Source organism: Pelophylax lessonae, assembly GCF_965119305.1.
Source record: "Pelophylax lessonae genome assembly, chromosome: 8".
In the NCBI taxonomy this organism is placed as follows: domain Eukaryota; kingdom Metazoa; phylum Chordata; class Amphibia; order Anura; family Ranidae; genus Pelophylax; species Pelophylax lessonae.
The window spans coordinates 61665393-61692372 of NC_138775.1; the positions used below are offsets into that span (position 1 = coordinate 61665393).

Here is a 26980-nt window from a genome sequence, read left to right on the forward strand (position 1 = left end):
GCAGTACCAGCATGACCAGAATTACCTGCCAGCAGTACCCACCAGCAGTAACCACACCAACAGTTCCCACCAGCAGTCTGCAAAATAAGTAGAAAAGGTATGTGCATTAGCGTGTGTAAATTGTTGCAATAGGTTTTCTAATAACTAGTTGTGTTTTGTCATAATATGTCATGTCCTTGTCCATACATGTATGAATAAGGACATGACATTTTCTGGCTGCCCAAGTCACATGTGCTAGGGGTGCAACTACCCCCCCCCCCCCCGCCCCCCGCACATAACTGTGAATATCCCAGCATGTGCAGTGTTTCTGACTCCTACCACCATCACCACTTCAAAACACTGGAGCAGTCATGATGGTTAGAGTGTTCCTTTATTATCTCTCAGAAGTAAGCCTCTGTATACTGATTCCATTTCATTGGTTAACCTCTAGTTGTGTTAATTAGTGCGGGGGGGGGGGGGCGAGGCGGGAAGGGAAGGGCGCGGCTGCATTTTATTACTTATATACCTTAACTATAGTAAGCATTTTATATGCGGCCCCAGAAAATTTCTCTACACTCAGTGTGGCCCAGAGAAGCCAAAAGGTTGGACACCCATGTTCTAGAGGTACCGCAAGCATTACATATTGTACAGCAGGCATCACTAAATGGCGGCCCGCGGTCCAGGTCCGGCCCCAATCACTCTCCCACCTGGACCGCAGCGGTCGCGCCATTTAAGAGCCTGTTCTTTTCCCAGCCGTCACTCTTTTCATCTTTGTAGAGCCGACAGTGGGAGGCGGGACAGTTCTGGAGGGAGGGCAGAAGCTGACTGAGGTAAACAAGCCTGTGATTGGTTGCTAAGATAAAGGGCGGTCTAAGCAACCAATCAGCTTGCAGCTTCCATCCTCCATTCAGAGCTACTGTGCCTCCCATCTGTGTAAGGTAGGGAAAATGTCATGTGGGAAGGGAGAGAGGCACTGAGTAGTGAGGTCGTAGTAGGAAGAAGCAGGGAATGCGGCAGAACAAGCTGCAGTGTGTAAATATGTCACTATGCACAGTATAAGAAAAACAAGTGGGGAGCGTTGTAGGAGCTGTGACCACTGTGAGGGAGGAAGTAAGCAGTGATCACTGCTGCCGATTGATGGGAGAATGCTGTCTAAAGCCTACATCTGGTGCCTGATAGGTCTCCTGGGTGCTGTGTCTGGTGGGTGCTGTGTCTGGTGGGTGCTGTGTGGTTGAAGGCTGCAAGAGGCATTAAAAAGGATCAGAATGCTAATGGTCAGCTTGCTATAGTGCTTTTTTTAATCTTTTCTCAATCTTAAATGCAGTCATTGTTTGCTGCCCCTTATTTTATGTTAAGGGGCACACTGATGGGCACAGCAACATGTGTCCATCAGCATGCCTGTTAACATAAAATGTACCTATCAGAGTGCCCCTTAACATAAAATAAGGGGCATGCTGATGGGCACATATGTTAAGGGGGTATTCTGATGGGACACCTGATGTAAGGGGGCACTATGATGAGCACACCTGATGTAAAGGAGCACTCCGATTGAGAAACCTGATTTGATGGGGACAAATGACGTAAGGGGGCACTTTGATGATGGCACCTAATGTAAGTGGGCACTCTGATGGGAATACCTGATATAAGGGGGTACCCACACAGTGGCAACTGTTTTTATGGGGGGACCCAATGTAAGGAATCACTCTAGTAGGGGCACTTGATGTAAGGGGGGAACACTATTGGGGACATTTATAGAGTATTACCAGAGTGTGTGTAGAAAACAATAAGAAAAGCGCCAAAAAAGGAAAGTAGAAGCGTACAAATTAATGGCACAGACTTGAGATTCGGACCTCGGCCAGAAGAAAATTTTAGTGACTGGACCTCATTGAATTTTAATTCACTATACCTGTTGAACAGTATTTTTTTTGTATTTAAAATGACAAATCTCTATTCTAAATCTTCAATTGCATAAAAAAAAAGTGCAAAATTAACCACTTACCGCAAAGTGACATAGGGCTATGTCGGAAAACTTTGCTGTGTTATACTGGGGTGATGCCTCTAGCTAGAGACATCACCCCGGTACCGTTGTTTACAGCCGACGGTTGGCTTTCCGGCGGTAACGACCGATGTGGCCCGGGAGCCGCTCAGTCGTTACCCCGGCGAGCGGGAGGGGACGTCCCCCCTCCCGCCGCTTTGCCCGGGTCTCCAGTCCCACCGGGAGACCCGAGCACCCAGCCGGCATGTCAACCAGCTGGATGGAAGCGGCTTTGAACGGATCTCCGATGACGTAACTCGGAGGCGTCGTCCATGGCGTCACGTCCGGGTTACTCAGCTGCTAAAGGCGGCAAATTTAAAAAACAAATGTATTCAAAAATGCCGTTTGCGGCATTTTGAATACATGGAAGTGTAGTGGAGGGGTCAAGGGTCTTTTAGACCCTCGATCCCTCCATAAAAAGAGTACCCGTCACTGCAGATTGCTGTCACAAGGGATGTATAAATTGCTTGTGACAGCAATAAAAGTGATCAGATTTTTTTTTCCCCAAAAACCTGTGATAAAGTTAAAAAAAAAAAAATAAAAGAAAATAGGAAAGAAAAAAACAAAAGCCTGAAAGAAAAACTCATATGAAAGTCGAGCCGCGAATGAAATCGCTGTTCAAACAACATATGTGAGTTATCGCCGCGATCAGCAGAGAGTGAGCAATAATTTAAAAAAAAGAGCTACACTAACTATAAACTGGTAACCGTTAATTTTAAAACGTCGCCTATTGAGATTTCTATTGACCGTAGTTTGTCGCCATCCCACGGGTGTGCGCAATTTTAAACCGTAACATGTTGGGTATCTATTTACTTGGCGTGACCTCTTTCACAATATACAAAAAAATGGGCTAACTTTACTGTTTAGTATTTTTTAAATGCAGTGAAATGTGATTTTTGGTAATTTTTCCCAAAAAAACGCGGTTTAAAGAACGCTGCGCAAATACCGCGTGACAAAAAATATTGCAGTGACCGCCATTTTATTCTTCAGAGTCTTTGTTAAAATATATAGAAATAATGTTTGGCGGTTCTAAGTAGTTTTCTAGGAAAAAATACAGATTTTAACTTGTAAACAAAAAGTGTCCGAAATAGGGCTGGGGCTTTAAGTGGTTAAGTCAAAATACCCTGTAAATACCATATAAATGAAGAAAAAGATTAGCAGGAAGAAAAAAAAAAAAAAAAAAAAAGCATCCCTGATAAAGGGAACCCGCTTTGGTGACATTTTGGTCAGTGAACCGACTGGCTTTGAGGTCTAGAATACATTATTTATGTTGTCTTTTAAAATGTGACTGCTCAGGCAAAGGGTTTGCTCAATGCATAGCTGGCTTAAGCATCAACACATACTGTTGGGTCACTTTAGAAACACAAAAACACGCTTTTTGATTTTCATGTGCAGATATATACACACAAAAAACAAAAGCTACATGACAAAAAAAAAAAATTAGTCAAATGAAATCCTTAAATAGATACACAACTTTTTGTTAAGTAGGTATGTATATCAAAATCTATAGTCAAAATGTAAAGAAAGATCTACTTTGAATTTCAGTTACTTCTAGCCTACTCCTATTAATCTGAATAATCTTGAAGTTTATAAAACTTTGTGACGATACCCACATGTTCACTTCCTTGAGCCCCCGTTCACACTGGGGCGACCTGGTCGCCTGCCATACAGAAGCTATGGACCCATTCTAATAGGAGCGACACAAGTCGCTCCGACTTAGAAAAAGGGTCCGGAGCTTCTTTGGGGCGACCCGGAGCGACCTGCATAGACTTCAATGTTATGAAGTCCGTGCCGGCCGCTCCGAGGTCGCGGGGCGAGCAGCGCGCCGCAACCTGTGAAGTCGCCCGGCAAAGTCGGGTTGCTGCAATGTGAATGGGGCCTGAATTCTATGACACATTCACTATGCCTTGTGAGTAGGCACAGCTGTGCCACACATTTCACAGAGCCTGCCTTCTGAACTACAGAGGAGCCAAGAGGCGTTTCAGGAGGCGGAGTTAGTAAAATAATCACTGCTTACAGGCAGCAAGGTACCATGGGATATGTAGTTCTCAGTAACAGAATGTAAACAGCAGAGGAAAAGCTACAAAGCATGCAGGGAATCCAGGAAAATGTGGAAAGAGGGCACTCAACATATGAGATTTTTCAAGTAAGCTTATACTGGAATGTCTAAAACAACTGTTTGTATTACTATTACAATACAGATGTTATAACGTGAAAGTGTATGCTATAAGCACAAGTATACTCAAAAAATGAACACTTTTTAATCACAGTATAGCATCAAGACAAATAAACTCCTGGGATATTGATCTGGTCAGTTAAGTAGCAGAGGGGGTTGTTAAATCGGTTTCCGCTGCTTTGGTGCTAATGAAATTAACAGGGGCACTAGATGGGCAACAATGAGGCGACCTTCGAAACAGAATGGTTTTCCAGCTGGTGGTCACTGACATTTGTTTCCCTACTCCTCATTTCTGACTGTTTTTCACTAGTTTTGTATTTAGTTAGTTAGGGTCAGTGTCACTACTGGTAGCATGAGGCAATACCTGGACTCTATAGAGGTTGCACAGGCATACCACCAATTCCTCCAGGAAGACACATCAATATGCGCCACTGCCAGAAGGTTTGCTGTGTCTCCCGCCACAGTCTCAAAAGCATGGAGGAGATTCCAGGAGACGTGCAGTTACTCTAGGTCTAGGAGAACTGGACAGGGCTGTAAAAGATCCCTAACCCATCAGTAGGACCGGTATCTGCTCTTATGTGCAAGGAGGAACAGGATGAACACTGACACAGCCCTACAAAATTACCTCCAGCAGGACACTGGTGTGAATGTCTCTGACCAAACAATCAGAAACAGACTTTGTGAGAATGGCCCAAGGGCCCAAAGTCCTCTAGTGGGCCCTGTGCTTACTGCCCGACACCATGGAGCTCAATTGGCATTTGTCATTGAACAACAGAATTGGCAGGCCACGACTGATGCCCTGTGCTTTTCAGAGATGAGAGCAGGTTCATATATTATAATTATATTAGGTTATGTTATATTATATATTAGGGATGCACCGAATATTCGGCGGCCGAACATTATTCGGCCGAAAATAGAAAAAATAGCACTTTCGGTGTTCGGCCGAATAAGTCAAAAGGCCGAATAATTTTGTGCCGAATAATAGGGCTGAACGATAGTCGATATGATATCGACTATCGTTCTGTGGCCGTAGGCGATATTCATATCGCCGAGGTCACGATATTTACAGGGGGAAGGGACTCGGAGGAGGACAGGAGGACTCACAGACTTCCGTGTTAGGCAGGGGAAGCCGGGACACTTCAGCGGTGAGCATACATACATTACTCACTCGTGCACTGCAGCCCGCCCCACACATTCAGTGAGTCTTACTCTCCTCCCTAGTTTTTTCAATGGCACATTCAGGAAGCCAATCACGCCGTGATTAGCTGCACAGCGAACCAATCACGCGTACCTGCACACCTGATTGGTTCCGCTGTGCCGCTACTCACGGCGTGATTGGCTTCCTGAATGTGCCATTGAAAAAACTAGGGAGGAGAGTAAGACTCACTGAATGTGTGGGGCGGGCTGCAGTGCACGAGTGAGTAATGTATGTATGCGGCTGTGCTCCTTTCCAGGCTCCTACTAGTCCACCTCCAGCCTCCTACTATCACCACTATGAGAGACTGTCTGTCACGGTATAATCTGATCGAGTCCACACTGACACTGACTAATTGATGTTACCACATTAACCCTGACCTGCCCAGTGCCCTGTATCTGCAATTAAAATTTACAAGGCTGCCTGCATGAGAGAGAGAGAGAGAGAGAGAGAGAGAGAGACATGAGAGGACAAGAGAGAGGACAAAATATTGGCAAAATAAATGGAAAAAATGCGAAACACCGCGTTCGGTATTCGGCCTTCGGCCAAACATTTCATTATTATTCGGCTTCGGCCAAGAATTTCATTTCGGTGCATCCCTATTATATATCATATATTATAAGTATCCATTCGAGCATTTATTCATTCTTCATGGTGACCCCCCTCCTCCCGGTCTGTCAGCGTGATGATGTTGGTTCCTAGTCTCCCCTCCCTTTGTGGTGTGGGTAGGTGGAGGCTGGCTTGAGCGGCCAAAGGATGCCTTTTGGCCGTTGGGGGCATTACTCTTAGCTCAGGCTTCTTCAGGCAGGGCCAGAGGAGATGTTCCTGTACACCAGGAAGTGACTCCTAGGGCCTTGGAATGCAAGATCGCCCTCACTTCCAGGTGTACGGGCTCAGCGTGCGTTCCAGGCCTGCGATATGCCGCTTGGGGCGCATAGACTGCATCCATGGATCCTGGGCGTCCCGCCTTGTCTGGTGCTTGGGGGGGGTTCACCTATTACCCCATACTGCCCCTGTGAAAGTAAAGGTGGGAGTGTATGGCAATTCCATTATAGGTGTGCCTACACATCGTGTGATGATGGCACGGAGTACTGTTATTGCACATCTCGGGGTATGTACATCATTATTACCTTATTGAATGTTGGATATTTAACTATTATGTACTAACTACTTAGTAGTTAGAAAAATTAAAATGTACATCTTATATTTACAATGGTCCATAAGGGTCTACATTTACCTAGTCACACACCTTAGAATAAATATATTCATGTCAGTACAACTATTTTGACCAATTATTTTGTTTTTGCTATACAGTTTACTCAGCATCAATGCTTTAAAACTATCAAATTATAAAAAAGGAGTTTATGCCACACTAACACTTAGCGGTAGGGCCATATGGTCTATGACTGCCACTTATAAAATCATAGAAAATGACAGACTTTAAAAATCCCCAATGGGTCATCATCTGCAATAATTACAAGCAATGAAGCAACACAATAGACTCAAGTGTCCAGAGACAGCAGAGGTTCATTGATGAAAATAACCTTCCAGACAATGAGGAGGCATAGAATAATAATGCACAATACAAAGCATAGATTGAACTTCTAGCCTGCCACACATGAGCCCTGCCTACACTCAGCTGTCTCCAGGGAAATGAGGAAATTTCATACAGGAAACAAATGAAGAACGCAGTGCTGCAGTTGGAAACCAGCGTAAAAAGGAAAAAAAAAAAAAAAATGTAAACATCAGGTCTTTTCGTCATCTAAACCTGAACAGGAAACGGTCTCCATGCAGACTCTGATCTAATCATTTGGCTAACCTCATGTAATAGAATTTTACTGTACTAGAATTCAAATGCATGAAGCAACACAACTAGTGCTTACTTCTTACAAGGAATCTGCTTTCATTTTGCTTCGAGAAACAGTTTTTCCCATGCACTATTCTCAGCCAACATTGCAATATTTATCAGCCAAGAGAGTCTACATCCTCAGTTGGGGATGGACAAGGAAATGGAGAAATAAGGTGCAGAACAGTTATGGGTACTGTGACCAATAAAGACCTTTTTATCTGACAGACTTAAAGTGCAACTCCGGCTATACCCGCTGGAAGATTTACCCTCCTGTTCTGGTGACAAATAGAAAATTTTACATTTCCCACCACTTTCTGTCTGTGATAAAAGGTCACCAGAAAAACTTGAGTAGGGTAAATCTACCTAGCACAGGCAGCAACAAAAATGTAACATGGCTTCTAATCCTTTTATTCTATCCATAACTAGGGGGAAAAAAAAAAAAAAATGTTTCAGCCATACATACACTTTAGGGCTCTTTCACACGGTCCACCTCCGTAGGCGGATCTGTGCTGCTCAGCGGGGATCAATCTGAGCCGGCGGACGACAGCTCCGTCTCCACTTGCAGTGCGGAGAGGGAGGTGTCACAGCCCCCGCTGCTCTCTATGGGGAATCAGATGAGAGCGGACCGCCTGTCGCTCTCATCCGATCCCCAGGACGGATGGAAAATAGGGTTTCCATCCGTCCGGGTTTCACGGACAGGATCGGATGCGGATGGCAGCGGGTGTCAGCGGACATGTCACCGCTGACATCCACTGCTCCATAGGGCTGAATGGGGCATCCGATCAGATCCGCCTAAAAAACTGACAGGCGGATCTGATCGGACCGCCCATGTGAAAGAGCCCTTAGGGTATACATACTTCACTATCACAGCAGAGGTACTAACCCATCCCCACTTTGTCCAAACAAAAGGAAATAAAAAATGAAATATTTGATTTTATAGCAAGGAGATTAATGGTCACAGCAAACACGATTTCATGTTATAAAATCAACATTGTAATACAAATACAATCAATAGTTATTTTTGAGCATTCAATATACTGTAAGCTTGCATGAAGTCTCCCTTCATGCTGTAAGTGCTGCCCGTCTCCTGGCCTTCTCTTTCCTGGATTCCCTGCATGCTTTTCAGCTTCTCCTACAAATCCCATGGTACTTGCTGCCTAAAAAGCAATGATTCCTGGACTATTTGCTCCTCTGTTATTCAGAAGGCAGGCTCTGAAGTGTGTGACATACATGTGCGAATACATGTTGCAGAATTCAAGGAAATTAGGAGTACAAACTGAGATCATTAGGCCTAATAAGGAGTGGGCTAGAAATATTTGAAATACAGTGTGGAATTAAATATTTGATCTTAACATTACAACCACAGATACACTTTAAAAACAATGTACAGTGGTTTAATAAATTGGTTCTCACAAAAGTTAAATTTTTATTAAAAAGGTACAGAACCTTAATAAAAAGGTAAAAAAAAAACAGGAGTAATAAAATGTATTCCAAGTGTACTGTCTGACTTCATGTTCTAAAGCACTGTGCAAACTGTTGGCACTATATAAATCTTGTATTACAATAATATTATGAGTGGGAAATATACCCAACATCCTCTCACATGACCAAGTATATTTTTAACAGGGTCAGTTCTGGGGCGGGTAGGAAGTTATGTGCAAACGTAGGCAGAGCTTCAGGTCAGAGAAGCCTCGAGTAATAAATACTGCTAGTCATGGAGGTGCTTAGGCTTAAAACCTAAACCTTTACCTTCATGCATTCGAACCGGTTCACACTGAGGCGATCCAACTTCGAGGGGCGACTTCAGCGCGACTTGCAGGGACTTCACATAATGGAAGTCAATGCAAGTCGCTCCCAGGTCGCCCCAAAGTAGTACAGGACCCTTTTTTCTAAGTTGGAGTGACTTGTGTCGCTCCTATTAGAACGGGTCCTGTGCTAATCAATGGCGCTCTTCCATCTTCCTGACCATAGGGTTATACTGCCCCCTACAGGAGTAGGGCACTAGGCAGAGAAAAAGCTTCAACATGCATATGGGGCAGTTCCTGGGGGTATACCCCCACTTCCTGCTATAGGTATTCGGTTTTGTAACAAGCAGTGTCAGAAGAACAACCACCCAGCTCCAAAGAGGGGCAGGTGATGTGCCCGCCAATGAACATCAGAGAAATGGATTTTACAGTAAAACAAAAATGCCATTTTCTTCTTCGTTCATTGACAGCTCTTAATCTTCTTGACAGTAGGGACAATCCAAAGCAGTGTCAAACATGAGGGGTGGGAACAGCAGAAAAAAAAAAAAACAACACTTCCCCAAGACTAAACATAGCCAACCAGGTAACTTGGAGATCAACTGTCAACAACTGGAGCTCACCTGAAAAACCCTTAAAGGAGGACAAGTCCTCTAAACAGCAGCCTGCAAAACCTTGCAGTCAAAATAAGCATCCTCTGAGTGAGCCTTGACAGGGAAAGAAGGAACCTGACCCTTAATAGAATAAGCCTGAACCCCAGTCTGTCTGATCCATCTGGAAATGGTAGCAGCAGAAGCAGCCAGGGGTAGTGGGGAGACAGCCATTTACCACACCAGGAACAGGGTGGGCACTGTGGCGGACAGGACACTGCTCCATCGTAATGTGGGTGCTGTCGGCCAGGAGGAAACGCTGCGACTCAAGCCGAAGCCAGTTCATATGCGCACTCGCGTCTCGAGACGTTAAACTCACAGACCAGTCCCCCACCCTAGCGCAGAGGTGCAGTCTGCACGCACTCGATGGCCGGACTGGCGGGACCCCAAGGATCTATATTATCCAGTTTGCTGCCCAGTCCAGCACTTGAATGTAGCTTTCACAGGAACAAATTATATAACAGGAAAAAAATTCCATGTAAAAAGAAAATATTGCCAGGACTAGAGATCCTAGCAAGAAACTAGGTCCTTACTCCTGACTAGGCAGAAAAAAAAAATGAAATACCTATAGCAGGAAGTGGGAGTATACCCCCAGGGAATGCTCCATTGGCATGTTCAAGCTTTTTCACTGCCTAGTGTCCTACTCCTGTAAGGGGCAGTATAACCCTACGGTCAAGAAGATTAAGAGCTGTGTCCGTCAATGAACGAAAAGGAAACAAATGTTTTGCCTATAGTTCCACTTTCAGTATTCAGTTCCCCCTGCAACCCCCTCAATACTTATCCAAGCCGGATCGCGACACAGCGATGTGCACAAGCGTGGCTGCTCTCCCAGGTCTCTGCCTCCTTTTTGGCAGAGACAGGAGCAGGAGCCATTGGCTGTCTGTCAATCACAGCAAGTAAGGAGGCAGCGGGGGGCCAGGGCCGAGCCCCATTTCGTGCATCTTATAAACACAGAGCAGGGCTAAGGAGCAAGTATGCATATGTGCCCCCAAAGCAAGTGGCTTGCTATGGGGGCACTCAGAGAAGAGGCAAAGGCAGGAGTGCCAGAGAGACTCCAGAAGAGGAGAATCAGGGCTGCTCTGTGCAAAACCATTGCTTAGAGCAGGTAAGTATGACTTTTTTATTTTAATTTACCTTTAATACTCACTTTATTAGGGACATACCCCAGACTACTCCATTTGGAATGTTGTCCTCTATGTTATATATATTTTTTTTTTTTTTATGTGGCCAACAATCACAGTATTACATAGTTATATAGTCTGGTTGAAAAAGACACTAGTCCATCAAGTTTATTCAAAGCCAGTGAGCCAATGAGGAGAGATGGGGCAGGGCAGGGCTGCTGCTGTGTGTGAATGGATTGGCAGAGCAAGCCTTCCTGGGTGCCCCCCATAGCAAGCTGCTTGCTCTGCTGGTACTTCGCAGGAGAGAGGGGCCAGAAGCGCCAGCGGAGGAGCTGAAAACATGTGGATTGGGACTGCTCTGTGCAAAACTATTGCACAAAGCGGATAACATATTTGTTATTTTAATGTAAAAAATGCTGTATCTGTCCCCTGGTTCCTCTAACACAGAGCTGAGTGACGGAACACCGCCAGTCAGTCGGTTCTCACAGCTCTGTTAGACAGCAGCTCTCTGCTCTGCCCCCTCCTCCCTCACTGGAGCTCTAGGCTGTGGAAGGTGTGGAGCATCCAGCTCAGGCTTAGTGACTTGCTGACAGGGGTGCCGGTCCAGTCATGTGGGTGGACCCTGATGCTATGGTCGTAAGGACGCCCGAGCCTGGAACGACTCTGAAAAAACGGTCACTGGAATGCAAAAACAAACTGCACTCCTGTGATCAACAGAAATAGTACAGCCAAATGAAGCTTGGGCTGTACTTCTCCTTTAAAATCGCTTTAAATAACAGTTTCAGTTTGTGGTACTCAGATGTTTACTTCCGCTCTAATCGTTAGAACTTTTTGTACCTCTAGGACTTTCAAATTCAAGCAGATGCACGTTTCATAGTAAATATGATATAGTCTATCCAGCTAGAAGATGCTGCTCTAGAATCCTCCTCGCATGTGAAGTACTGCATCATTCTGAGCGATGCTGAAATAACACTGCTGCTAACAGAATGCTTTAAAGCAATGACTCATCCATTATCACACAGCTCAGTACTACGTTTTAACCATTTAACATTACCCCCTTAACGACCAGGTCATTTTGCATGGTCGTGCGACGCTGTACCCAAAAAAGATTGATGTCCTTTTTTCCCACAAATAGAGCTCTCTTTTGGTGGTATTTGATTACCTTTGAGTAATTTTTTGCGCTATAAAAACAAAAAAGAAAAAAAAGTGACAATTCTGAACCAAAAAAAAACAGTGACATTACTACAGTAATCAGTGCTAACAATAAGCACTGTTACTGTACTAATGACACTGGTAGGGAAGGGGTTAACACCAGGGGCGATCAAAGGGTTAAACGTATCCCTAGGAGGTGCTTTCTAACTGTGTGGGGAATTTACTCACTGGATGAACACAGGAACCTGTGTTCCTAAATAGGAGGAACACAGGATCCCTGTGTTAATTACTGACAAGAACAGCGGTCTGCCTTGTTTACATTGGCAGACAACCGTTCTGTCTCCATAGGAATCAATTGTAAGTGTCCAGCAGACATTGCGTCTGCCGAACCCGCTGATCGGCTCCCCCTCTAGCCAACCGGTGCACGTCCCCACCATTTGCGTACAGGTATGTAGTTTCGCGTAAGAGCCGACCTGCCGGAGTAAAATACGGCGGCTGGTCGGCAAGTGGTTAATCAAATAAAACCGCCCGCGATCAGGAGATTATTGCAAATCGCGGGACGCCTAGCGTTGCCCGTTGATTTGCAATAGCCCCCCAAACACCGAGCGATGTTGCCGCGATTTCCGCCTGCCGAATCGCGGCAACATCGCGCAAACAAAATCGCGGGACGCAATACGCTCCAAAGAAGTACAAGAGCTTGACTTTAGACAAAATCTAAAGTTAGTAACTGTAGTCATGTCATATCATGGCACAAACTGTTAGGAAGAATGGGGGGGGGGGGTGTATGATAAAGATGTAAAAGCATAAGAAAGAACTTAAAATACTGACAGATTACATTTGTCACATAGAAGATGGATTTTGACAAGCCTAACTAGTGTACTTGAAAAACATTAAGGCCCCTTTCACACATGCTGTCAGTTTGTCCATTTTTCATCCATCTGTTGGACGGATGAAAAACAAACATCAATGCATCTCTATGGAAAAATGGATTATCATCCATTTACAGCCACATCCGTCATCATCCATTTTTATTTTTAACTGACCAAAGCTCTATTTTTCTTCCATAAAAATAAAAAAAACAGATCAGGCGCAAAAAGGATGTAAACTGACAAATTCATCAGTTTTTGCATTGGTAGTGGATGCAAAAAAAAAAAAAAAAAAAAAAACAAATGAAAAAACGGATGACAAACAGATGACCACTAGAGCTGCATGATTCTGGATAAATTGAGATTAATGATTTTTTGCTTAGAATAAAGATCCAGATTCTCAGCATAACCGCTTTCAAATTATCCCCAAAAAATTGGGCTAACTTTACCATTTTTTTTTTCCTTCATTCATAAAAGTGTATTTTTCCCCCAAAAAATTGCGTTTGAAAGACCGCTTTTTTCTCTATGGTCTCTGCTAAATTATATAATATATTGATCCCTTCTAGATTGTAAGCTCTAACGAGCAGGGCCCTCTGATTTCTCCTGTTTTGAATTGTACTGTAACTGTATTGTCTTCCCCCACACTGTAAAGTGCTGCGCAAACTGTTGGCGCTATATAAATCCTGTATAATATACACATTATATATATATATGTTTGGGGGTTCCAAGTAATTTTCTAGCAAAAAATACTAATAGATAAAAATTCAGCGCAACTGTATAAAATAATATAATAGAAAGCTGCTATGCACTAAAGGATCAATAAACCAAAAGTCCCAATAACAAATATATAACAAAAAGTGCAGCGCTATCAAATATGGATTATGAAGAAGATATCGAGGAGAGCAGTCCACAGGTGAAAATTATGGTGAAGCATGCACAAGATATAAACATTCAGTGCTCTTCAATGTGCTGGTAATCCTCCACCCAGTCTCATTAGCCTCTCACCTCACACTTAGCCCCTGTGTCACCAGACGGGCTAGTAAGACAAACTTTATCCAAGGATATCACAAATATAGATCAAATCAGTATTCCTCTTCATCAGAAGATAAGGCTCACAGGTAACAGATCACAGGTCCATAAAGCGGGTCACAGGTCCATAGGAAAACAAAGGTCCGGACATAGTGCATTACCGCAATAAATTACTTTATTGAACATAGCATAAAATCATAAAAATTACCTTGTAAAGCACTATACAAGTGCATGTGATGAGCAGATTGTATTACACACAGCGGTCTCGACCGCAATGGATGGCGGGTGACGTCACCGGCCCCTCCCCCTTCGCACGCGTTACGTCCCACTGCACGGGACTTCCTCAGCTATTGGTAAGGGAGAAGGACAGGGCTACTTATAGTCACTCATAGCCATCAGACCCGGAAGTGCAACCAAGAGAACACCTCAGACAGGAAGTGAACCCCTCACACAGGAAGTGAACCCCTCACACAGGAAGTGAACCCTTCACACAGGAAGTGAACCCTTCACACAGGAAGGGATACTCTGTTGCCCCGGGGACAGCCAAATAAACAATAAAGACGCCAGGACTCTAAATGCAAGCTACAAAGCAGATATACAGGAATCAACTGGCGGTGATCACCTTCTATGAGCACATATAAACATATTAAAATAATGGCTAATTGCATATACATAACTGATCAGACCTGCTGAATCAGATATAATATTTTAAAATTTTAAAAGCGAATTACTTTTATAAAATAGGATTTCATGGGCTGATCTCAACTGAATAGTTTTAGAAACACAACCCAGAATCTGCAGGAAAAAAGGGGCCAGGACCTCAAAACCAGCCATCCATATAACACAAATAATACACCACATACAAATCGGTAATAATGAAAAAAATAATAAATAAAATAGGATTAATATATATAAAAATAAAACAAAAACAAAAATGCAAATACAGATACTAACGGTCAGAAATAAAACAGTTTAGATCGAACTCCACGTTAAGACCTCTGGGGGCAGACACCTTAGTTTCGTGAATCCAAAAAGATTCACGTCGGCTTAACTGGCGTATAAAATTCCCTCCTCGCCAGTGAGGTTTAACGTGTTCGATGCCCCAAAATTTAAGACTACGTGGATCACGGTTGTGGACATTCCGAAAATGTCTTGACACACTGTGTGTTTTTAAACCCTTTTTAATATTACTCACGTGTTCTCGGAGCCTAACTTGTAGTTGTCTGGAAGTCCGCCCTATATACTGCTTGCCACAGCCGCATTCTAACATGTATACGACTCCTACACTAGCACATGTTATGAGACCTCGGATGGTATATGATTTATTAGTGGCAGTCGCAGTAAAATCTTTGCGTTTTTTGCAATTGGTTTTAGAGTGCCTGCATGCCACACATCTACCACATGCATAAAATCCTGATAAAAACAGAAAAGATCTGTTTTCAACAGGAATCGGAGGATCCACCACACCAGGGGCTATACGGTCCCTTAAGGTGGGTGCCTTCCTATAAACAAATTTGGGTATCTCAGGGAGGGTAGGACCCAGTACTCTGTCTTGCTTTAAAATGGACCAGTTCTTTTTGACTATTTTTTCTAACTTCTTATGTTGTATATTATAATCAAATACGAGTCTGTATTGATTAATTTCAGGAAGATGGTCAGCACTGGGTTTAGGAGCCACCAGTGTATTTCTATCAAGCTCCTTTACTCTGACTACCTCATTGGCCAATATGTCCCTATCATAACCTTTTTGCGCAAAGCGTTCTACTAGTACCTCTGCTTGTGACAAATAGTCACCTTCAGTGGTACAGTTACGCCGTAATCTGACAAACTGGCCTTTTGGAATATTGCAGAGCCATGAATGATGATGGCAACTGTCGAGCGGAATATACGCGTTTCGATCAGTTGCTTTGAAATGGTTCTGCATCTTAAAATGGTCATTCTCAATAGAGATCTCTAAATCCAAGACGACAATTTTCTCACTACTCATATTCCAGGTCAGAGAGATGTTTTTATTGTTGGCATTCATTTTGTTCATGAAGGAATTAAGGCCACTGGTATCTCCATCCCAAATAAGTATCAGGTCATCGATATACCTGTGGTAGCACAATAATTCAGGGGGGCGGCCACGGAACACCACCTCCGACTCCCAGTGGGCCATAAATAAGTTGGCCACACTGGGAGCGAAACGGGCTCCCATGGCAACCCCCCTCGTCTGAAGATAATACTGTCTATTGTACCAGAAATAATTTCTGGATAGACAGAAAGTAAGAATTCTACACAAGAACCTTTTATTCTTCCTGGGTAAATCAGAAGTTTCTAATGCCCAATTCACCGCTGCTAAAGCCTCTTTGTGACTGATGATAGTATACAGCGAACTTACGTCCGCTGTAACCATTATCGTTGATTGGGTACAAGATAAGGATTCCAAGATTTGAATTACATGTTTTGTATCCTTAAGATAGGCCTCTGTTTTAATTACCAAGGGCTGCAGGAAAACATCAATGTATTGCCCAAGCCTCGCCGTGACCGAGTCAATCCCATTTACAATGGGACGACCTGGAGGTCGTTCTGCGTTTTTGTGGATCTTGGGAAGACAATAGATAATAGGTGTCCTGCAAAAAAGTGGGTCTAGATACTGAGACTCCTTCTTGGTCAACACACCCCTTGCTCTCCCACCTTCCACTAGGTCGTGAAGTTCATTCTTAAATGAGAAAAGCGGATCTTTACTTAACAAGGAATATGTGTCTCGGTCCGATAGCAATTTGCCCATCTCCTCACAGTAATATTCTTTACTGAGAATAACCAGGCCACCCCCTTTATCGGCAGGCCTGATAACAATGTTTTTGTTGTTCTCAAGGGATCGAATGCCCTTCTTGATATATTGGGGGTCATTAACCTTTTTCACATTCAATCCTTCAAGGTCCTTACATACCATATTCCTAAACACCTCAATGCGTTGGTTATCAGAAATGGCAGGGTTAAATGTGGATCTATTCCTAAGGTTGGAATCCACCACCACTGGTGCCGCGGTGTTCCTAACGATAGGCTTGGACAAAAAATATCGTTTAATATTCAGAGTCCTCACAAATCTATTGATGCTTATATATGCCTGGAATTTATTGAGATTTCTGACTGGGGCAAACTTAAGACCCCTATCAAGGGTCCTAAGTTCGTCATCATTGAGAGGTATTCCACTGAGGTTATAAATACCAGATCCTATTGGGATTTTGGCCTTTTGTAGCCTCCGCCCCCCTCGGTTTCCTCTCTGTCTTTTCTTTTGCGGAATGAGTCGTTGGCTCTCCCCTGTTGAACGCTCGGGGGGTCCCTCTTCCACCTTTCTACTTGAGGTCGGAATAGGGGTGGCCCCTCTGCATATCTCATGGGAGACCCTAAAAAATCATTCTGAAAGTTGCCAGTATTCCCTATGTGTTGTAAGGGTTCAAAAGCGTTTGGAGTGGAGTAGTTCGGATGGTCATAACCTCTACCCGAATAACTCCCTCTTGGATTGTGTTGAGGTCTAGGGTGATAATAGGGGGAGTGATGCCCATTATTCCGAAAGGGCACAGAGCCGCCATTCCCACCATTACCACTTGCTGGATGTTGATGATGCCAACCACCCCTCCCTCTCTTTTTCCCACCTCTTTTTCCTCCACCCCGAGGTCGGCCATTACCTCTCTGGGGAGTGGAAAACCTTACTTCCTGAGTAGCTGGTAAATACTGAGGTCTAACCCTTTCCAAAGGGGTTAAAGGGGCTGGGTCCAAGGATGGGCCAGCCTCATTAGTTTGAGGCATGGTCACTAGATTCTTTTGCCACTTAAAGATGTCATTATTGGCAAAATCACCTAGGTCCCTGGCATATTTTTTCTTCTTTTTATTCTGGCTGTCATTATCCCATTTAATCACTCGATTTTTTAGAATAGTCATAAGATTGGTGAACTCATCTTTATCTTTGTGTGGATCTAGGAGAGTTTGAATCTCCTTGATTTGACTCTCTATATCTTTCATCCTCTTTTGCTTGCGCTCCAGCAAAAACTCCTGTAAGTCAAGACCTTTTCTGATGAAAAATTCACCCCACCCTTGCAAGGACTCATCGTCTAGGAGGCCATCACAGGGGGGTATATCCCATCTGAGACGTCTAGGTACAAGTTTTGCTGAAAGATAGTGCTTAAAGGAAGTAATATCCCACCATAACTTAACCTTTTTCTCAAAGAGGTGGCCTAATTTTTTAAATAAGGATGCCAGATCACTAGGATCATTCAGTGTAATATTGTTAGTGGAGGAAAAAATGTTTCCTATATTAACCTCCCTTTTTTCCAGATACTCAAAAATATCTATAACCAGATGCTGCTAAATTAATGGTAAATTGAGAAACAGGCAAATAATAATAGATAAAAATTCAGCGCAACTGTATAAAATAATATAATAGAAAGCTGCTATGCACTAAAGGATCAATAAACCAAAAGTCCCAATAACAAATATATAACAAAAAGTGCAGCGCTATCAAATATGGATTATGAAGAAGATATCGAGGAGAGCAGTCCACAGGTGAAAATTATGGTGAAGCATGCACAAGATATAAACATTCAGTGCTCTTCAATGTGCTGGTAATCCTCCACCCAGTCTCATTAGCCTCTCACCTCACACTTAGCCCCTGTGTCACCAGACGGGCTAGTAAGACAAACTTTATCCAAGGATATCACAAATATAGATCAAATCAGTATTCCTCTTCATCAGAAGATAAGGCTCACAGGTAACAGATCACAGGTCCATAAAGCGGGTCACAGGTCCAGAGGTCTTAACGTGGAGTTCGATCTAAACTGTTTTATTTCTGACCGTTAGTATCTGTATTTGCATTTTTGTTTTTGTTTTATTTTTATATATATTAATCCTATTTTATTTATTATTTTTTTCATTATTACCGATTTGTATGTGGTGTATTATTTGTGTTATATGGATGGCTGGTTTTGAGGTCCTGGCCCCTTTTTTCCTGCAGATTCTGGGTTGTGTTTCTAAAACTATTCAGTTGAGATCAGCCCATGAAATCCTATTTTATAAAAGTAATTCGCTTTTAAAATTTTAAAATATTATATCTGATTCAGCAGGTCTGTGTCTGGTGACACAGGGGCTAAGTGTGAGGTGAGAGGCTAATGAGACTGGGTGGAGGATTACCAGCACATTGAAGAGCACTGAATGTTTATATCTTGTGCATGCTTCACCATAATTTTCACCTGTGGACTGCTCTCCTCGATATCTTCTTCATAATCCATATTTGATAGCGCTGCACTTTTTGTTATATATTAGCAAAAAATACTGACTTTGATATGTAGATAAAAAGTGTCCTAAAAAGACTAGGGGTCCTTTCACACGAACGATCCGATTGTCAGTTTTTTAGGTGGATCTGATCGGATCCTCCATGCATCCCTATGGGGCAGCGGATGTCAGTGGAGACCTCTCCACTGACACCCGCTATCCGATTCCGATCCTGTCCGTTAAATCCAGACGGATGGAATCCCTATTTTCCATCCATCCAGCGGATCAGATCAGATGAGAACGGACAGGCAGTCAGTTCTCATCCGATTGACCCCATAGGGGACAGCAGGGATCTGACAACTCCCTCTCCGCACACAGAATGGAGACGGAGCTGTCATCTGCCTGCTCAGCAGGGATCAGTGGATCGATCCCCCGCTGAGCAGCACGGAGTCCGCTGGCGGAGGCGGACCCTGAGAAAGGAGCCTAAGTCTTTAAAGTAGGATAAACTGCCAAACTATGGCCCTCCAGTTGTTCAGGAACTACAATTCCCATCATGCCTAGTCATGTCTGAATTTCAGAGTTTTACAATGCCTCGCGGGATGTGTAGTTCCGCAACAGCTGGAGGGCCGTAGTTTGTGTATCCCTGATCTAAAAGAATGAAATGATACATTGTAGAACATTGTGTTTACAGTTAGCAATGTTGATAAACATTTGCAAGGCTTTTTTTTTTTGACAGCTGTGAGTAAACAGAGAAAATCACTACATGAATCGAGGAAATGCAGTTTTTAAGATTGTGAGGGGAGGGGGTTGAATCAAGATCTCGATTTTTTTAACAATAAATCGTGCAGCTCTAATGACCACTGATGAAAAACTGATGAATACTTCATCCACTTTGTCATGACTAAACTGATGAAATGAACAGTCTGCATTTGTGAAAGAGGCCCAAGTGTGATGTTCTCTCTGTAGTCAGAGTTCACCTGGTTGTGCACTATCATGATAAATAAAAAAATAAAAAAAAAAAACACAGGCCGATCTCACAGGCCCATTTCACGAGGACACTCAGCTTAATATGTGTAGTAAGGAAGGAGTATTTGTCCATGAAAACATTACTGCATTTATGAATAAATCATGAAATTCTACACTAGAAATTAGCAACCCATCAGCCACTAATGTCTAATGCATTCTTAATTCTCTGGGACAAAATGACATCTAATGTAATTGCACTTACTAATATGACAGCTCCCTCCTAGACTAAGACAGCTCTATAGGTTTCTGCACAGCACACAGGCAGTCATGTCAGTTCCTATGCTATATCTACAGAGGAGTGTTGAGCGGGAGAATGATATGCAGTACATACATCAAGTAATAAATGCCAGGTCTTGTTGCAGATGAGCAATACTTCTATTTCACTGCTCAGTGGTGATTTACCTAAACGCCCATTTGTTCTACAAGTACATCCACCAGTTCAAAATCAATCAACTCTGCAATACTTCAGGCAGCCGGGGACACGGGTTATCTGCTCCCATCACTGGACATTTTCATATGAAGAGGAAGGACCTTTGAACCGACCTGCACCTATGATTTCTGTATCAGAACTGAACCAACGATATTGTTCATCAATGTCACAAGCTGTCATGCCAAATTATGAAAGTTCAGCACTGCGGGCAAAACACAGGCGTGGCAACACACCGAGCCAGGAAACATCAAATGAACACAACCAAAGTAATCAATTTGCTTATACAAAGCAGGTTACTGAATAAAAAGGATTCAGTCGGACACTTATGCAAAGAAAGTCTTTAAGTGAGCCTGTGCTTAACCCCTGCAAGGTAAAACCACCACTTTAATGCCAGCCTTTACCTTTCAATTACTCCGTCACTACTACGTTAAAGCGATTGTAAAGTCTTTTTTGTTTCCTATAAAAATAACAAACATGTTATACTTACCTGCAATGTGCAGTTTGTTTTGCATAGAGCAGCCCTGATCCTCCTCCTCCAGTCCCTCTTCTGTGATCCTGGCCCTCCCTCCTGTTCAGTGTCCCCACAGCAAGCAGTTTGCTATGTGGGCACCCGAGCCGAGTCACAGATCCCTGTACCCAGACAAAGAGCTCCGCCTCCTGTCCCGTTAGGCTAGCTAACTTTGACTGACAGAAACAGCAGCCAATGGAGAATCTCGGAAGGCTGGGATACTTGTGGACATTGCTGGACAAAGAGGGACCTCAGGTAAGTATTGGGAGGGCTGAGGTAGGCTGCTCTACACATTGGGTTTTTTATCCTAATGCATTAAGATAAAAACCTTCTGCCTTTTAAACTCCTTTAACTCACCGGGTAAAACACAGAATGAGACTTGGCTTTGCTTCCGTTCCCTCCTCACTGGCTGTGATTGACAGCAGCAGGAGCCAAAGGCTCCAGCTGGGATGTCTGAGCCAATGAAGAGGGAGAAAGCCAGGAGAGCAGCTGCTCTCATACACAATGCTGGATCGAGATCAAGCTCAGGTAAGTATTAGGGGGGGCTGGGGGTTGAGCTGCATACCAAAGGTTTTTTTACTCATGCACAGAATGAATGCCTTTAGAGGCAGTACCCTATCAAAAAGCAGCTTTTCTCTGGAATCCCCTTTAAAAAACAGTAGTGCACTTTTGGTTTGGTGAGTATGCCTAGGCAATCCTGTCCCTTCACCTGCATAGCTGTATATCTGCAGTGTGCCATCTAAGTTACTGCTGACAGCTAATCAAGAGTTTTGGTGTTAGATTTGGTGATGGCACTACTGTATTGCTCACTTTTCTTCTTGCTGGAGGCTTTGGAGCTTTAATGAAGCCAAAGCCCTGCGTCTAAGATGAAAACCTCCACATAGTGACACAGAACATAAAAAAAAGTATGGTAAATGAGTAATGAGGGAAAGCTGGGGACCACAAGTCATTTGTCCTCTGCCTGACTTTTGAGAACACATTCCAGGAGTTCAGGAGGGATACCACATACTACTGAAAAGGATAAACTAGGACATTCGGAAGACTGGGGGAAAAAAAAAAAAACAAACACACACACACACACACACACACACACACACACACACACACACACGATTCTAAAAAAAGTTGGGACACTGTACAAATTGAGAATAAAAACAGAATGCAATGATGTGGAAGTTTCAAATTTCAATATTTTATTCAGAATACAACATAGATGACATATCAAATGTTTAAACGGAAACAATTGTATAATTTTAAAAAGGAAAAATACGTTGATTTTAAGTTTCATGGCATCAACACATCTCAAAAAAAGTTGGGACAAGGCCATGTTTACCACTGTGTGGCATCCCTATAACAGTCTGCAAACGTCTGGGGACTGAGGAGACAAGTTGCCCAAGTTTAGGAATAGGAATGTTGTCCCATTCTTGTCTAATACAGGCTTCCAGTTGCTCAACTGTCTTAGGTCTTCTTTGTTGCATCTTCCTCTTTATGATGCGCCAAATGTTTTCTATGGGTGAAAGATCTGGACTGCAGGCTGGCCATTTCAGTACCCGAATCCTTCTTCTACGCAGCCATGATGTTGTAATTGATACAGTATATGGTCTGGCATTGTCATGTTGGAAAATGCAAGGTCTTCCCTGAAAGACGACATCTGGATGGGAGCATATGTTGTTCTAGAACTTGGATATACCTTTCAGCATTGATGGTGCCTTTCCACATGTGTAAGCTGCCCATGCCACACGCACTCATGCAACCCCATACCATCAGAGATGCAGGCTTCTGAACAGAGCACTGATAACTTGGGTTGTCCTTGCACTCTTTAGTCCGGATGACATGGCATCCCAGTTTTCCAAAAAGAACTTCAAATTTCGATTCGTCTGACCCCAGAACAGTTTTTCGCTTTGCCACAGTCCATTTTAAAATGAGCCTTGGCCCAGAGAAAACACTTGAACCTCTGGATCATGTTTAGATATGGCTTCTTTTTTGGCCTATAGAGTTTTAGCCGGCAATGGCGAATGGCTCGGTGGATTGTGTTCACCGATAATTAGGGATGCACCGAAATGAAATTCTTGGCCGAAGCCGAATAATAATGAAATGTTTGGCCGAAGGCCGAATACCGAACGCGGTGTTTCGCATTTTTTCCATTTATTTTGCCAATTTTTTGTCCTCTCTCTTGTCCTCTCGTGTCTCTCTCTCTTGTCCTCTCACTCTCTCTCTTGTCCTCTCATGTCTCTCTCTCTCTCTTGTCCTCTCATGTCTCTCTCTCTCTCCCTAAATGTTACTGTAGGGAATGGGATTCAGTGCACACTGCAGCCTTGTACCATAGGGTTAATGTTAGCGACACTGTAGGGATTGGGAAGGATGCTGGGAATGGAAATCAGGAAGCATGCAGGCAGCCTTGTAAATTTTAATTGCAGATACAGGGCACTGGGCAGGTCAGGGTTAATGTGGTAACATCAATTACTCAGTGACAGTCAGTCAGTGTGGACTCGATCAGATTATACAGTGACAGACAGTCTCTCATAGTGGTGGTAGTAGGAGGCTGGAGGTTGACTAGTAGGAGCCTGGAAAGGAGCACAGCCGCATACATACATTACTCACTCGTGCACTGCAGCTCGCCCCACACATTCAGTGAGTCTTACTCTCCTCCCTAGTTTTTTTCAATGGCACATTCAGGAAGCCAATCATGCCGTGAGTAGCGGCACAGCGGAACCAATCAGGTGTGCAGGCACGCGTGATTGGTTCGCTGTGCAGCTAATCACGGCATGATTGGCTTCCTGAATGTGCCATTGAAAAAACTAGGGAGGAGAGTAAGACTCACTGAATGTGTGGGGCGAGCTGCAGTGCACGAGTGAGTAATGTATGTATGCTCACCGCTGAAGTGTCCCGGCTTCACGGAAGTCTGTGAGTCCTCCTGTCCTCCTCCGAGTCCCTTCCCCTTGTAAATATCGTGACCTCGGCGATATGAATATCGCCTACGGCCACAGAACAATAGTCGATATCATATCGACTATCGTTCAGCCCTATTGTTCGGCACAAAATTATTCGGCCTTTTGACTTATTCGGCCAAACACCGAAAGTGCTATTTTTTCTATTTTCGGCCGAATAATGTTCGGCCGCCGAATATTCGGTGCATCCCTACCGATAATGTTTTCTGGAAGTATTCTTGAGCCCATGTTGTGATTTCCATTACAGTAGCATTTCTGTATGTGATGCAGTGCCGTCTAAGGGCCCGAAGGTCACGGGCATCCAGTATGGTTTTCTGGCCTTGACCCTTACGCACAGAGATTGTTCCAGATTCTCTGAATCTTTGGATGATTTTATGCACTGTAGATGATGATAACTTCAAACTCTTTGCAATTTTTTTCTGAGAAACTCCTTTCTGATATTGCGCCACTATTTTTCGCTGCAGCATTGGGGGAATTGGGGATCCTCTGCTCATCTTGACTTCTGAGGCACTGCCACTCGCAATTTGGTCCTCCAGGTGTTCCTTATATGTACATTTAACTTTTCCGGCCTCTTATTGCTACCTGTCCCAACTTTTTTGGAAAGTGTAGCTCTCGTGAAATCCAAAATGAGCCAATATTTGGCATGACATTTCAAAATGTCTCACTTTCAACATTTGATATGTTATCTATATTATATTGTAAATAGAATATAAGTTTGAGATTTGTACATTAGTCCATTCCTTTTTTACTCACAATTTGTAGTGTCCCAATTTTTTTGGAATTGGGTTTGTGTATCCATCTATATAGATATATATATATAGAGCTATATCTATGTCTATATATCTATCTATCTCATGGCAATTCAATATGGTTAAAAATAATATTTTAGGAGATTAAAACAAGAGTTATTTTCTTGTTATCTATCCCTCCCCAACTCCCCACCACCCTTTTAGTTCTTTAACCTGCACGGATAAAACCTACAAAAATAAAATGTAATTAGCTATTACCTGCAATGTCGACATTTTCCTCTACATTTTCTGCTTTTAGCATGTTTGACAATTGGAAAAGATTCCTTTGACAATATGACCACGCAGGAACACGCTCTTCCTTTTTTTGGCTTTCTGAGCATTCCAGATAAGATATACTATGGCTTTAAAACCACAGCTGGATGGCAAATGCTATGTCTGTGCTGTGCTGATTGCAAATTAAATCTGAACCACAAGACTTTCCTGCATTCTAACATTCTGTCAACAAAACCATGGAGCTTATGTGCTACAATATCCAGTGTCAACAGGAGCAGAATGTGAGAATTGACATTACAGGTTAGATAGCAAATGAAAGCTGACCATAGAAAACAACTCACTAGGGAAGCAGAGGGTTGCCTTACAGGAGTCCACTTGCATTTTAAAAAGAGAATCCTGCCAGATTATCTGCAATAATTGGAGTCTAACTCAAGAGGTCTTCTGTGTTGACAACCCTATACACACACACATACACGCACATTTTCATTGGGGTCCAAAAGAAAATTACAGCAAATTTATACAAATACTGTTACTGTGAGCGCAATTCGCACATTTAAGTTAGACCAGGGTTTCTCAACCAGTGTGCCGTGAACAGTCCCCAGGTGTGCTGTGGCAAAACGACCCTAACTTAGGCAGCTATCTGACCATATAACACTGCTGGCCACTCGGTTGTTACAGCTGTGCCAGTCTTCTGTCTAAAGCTCACTTCCCGCTGCCACAGGCACTGCTGTCACAAGCTCTGTGAGGTATAGGAACTGTACATGTAATTTACCTTTGCATGGCGATTTATTTTTTTATGCAATATAAATATATGTGGGTTTATGCAAGTATATGAAAAAAAAAATAAAAATGTTGTGGGTTTTAATTACTGTATTATTAATGGTGGTAAATGTGCTTTTTTTTTTTTTATATATATATATTGCATTCCGCTTGCACATCTGCTGCAGTTTGACCACAGCGAAGGTGTAGCGCGCAGGATACCTGCAGTTTTCATGTGCGTTTCCTCATAGACTTCTACTATGTCCCTCATTTTTGGTGTGCTTTCAGGAAAAGCATCAAAAATGTAGGACATATTTATGAGTAACCGCAGGTAACGCACATGCAAACCGCTGGTACCCTGCACTACGGCCAAACTGCAGTGATTTAATATGAAAGTGCCCTAATTGTAACAAGTGTTATGTAGGTTCCCCCCCCCCCCCCACCCACTTCAAGACTCCAATACGTATAGCTAATATCTTGCAGCTTCGAAATGGTTTACGGGGGTTATAGCTGAAGATATCAGCCATGACCTCGGTTTTTTTACAGCCGGAGGCAGGCTTTCTTATAAATGCATTCCAAGCTTCTCATGAGGTACTGGCACGTTTTCACAAGGGGCAGGAGGGGATGACACCCCCTTCCCGCCGACTTACCCGAGAAATAATCTAAAGGTGCAGCCAGCTAGTCCCAGAGGCGATGCAAGAGTAGATCCTCTTTGATCGCCTCTATGGCCTTGGAGGACTGCAGCAACATCATGAATTCACTTCTGGTCCAGGCTGAAAGTAAACAATTTCTCTTTTTTTTTTTTTTTTTTTTTAAGCAAAAGTTCAAAAAAAAGTGTTGAACTTTGCTTTTAAAAAAGGTGAGGGAGAGATGTGGGGTCTTATTTGATTAAAAAAAAAAAAAAGGAAGAATAATTTAATGCATCCCTCCATGCTGGCGCATGTGTAGAGTAGATACGCAAGTAGCACACACGTATGTAAACACTATTCGCACCACACATGTGAGTTATCACCGCACATGTTAAGAGTGAGAGCAATAATTCTAGCACTAGACGCCAAACAGGTAACCTGTAAAGGCATTTCTAGCGTTGCCTATGGAGATTTTCAAGTACCGTCGTTTGTCACCATTCCACGAGCGTGCGCAATTTCAAAGCATGACATGTTAGGTATCCATTTACTCAGCGTAACATTATCCTTTATATTATCCAAAAAGTTGGGGTACATATGGTGGTTTCAATTGATTA

At 43.2% G+C, this 26980-nt stretch overlaps 1 protein-coding gene across 6 annotated transcripts in view; it reads right to left on the reverse strand.

Annotated features, from left to right (window-relative positions):
* Positions 1–26980, reverse strand: part of SLMAP (sarcolemma associated protein) — a 301840-nt gene that overhangs the window by 241902 nt on the left and 32958 nt on the right. Inside the window, exon 1 of one of the 6 annotated variants that reach the window (XM_082265560.1) lies at positions 24964–25117. The exons of the other annotated variants lie outside the window; for them this stretch is intronic. Within the exon in view, the coding sequence (XP_082121686.1) occupies positions 24964–24978 (15 nt within the window). The 5' untranslated portion in view covers positions 24979–25117. Of the gene's footprint in view, positions 1–24963; positions 25118–26980 lie in introns of those variants that run through there. 6 annotated transcript variants of the gene reach the window in all.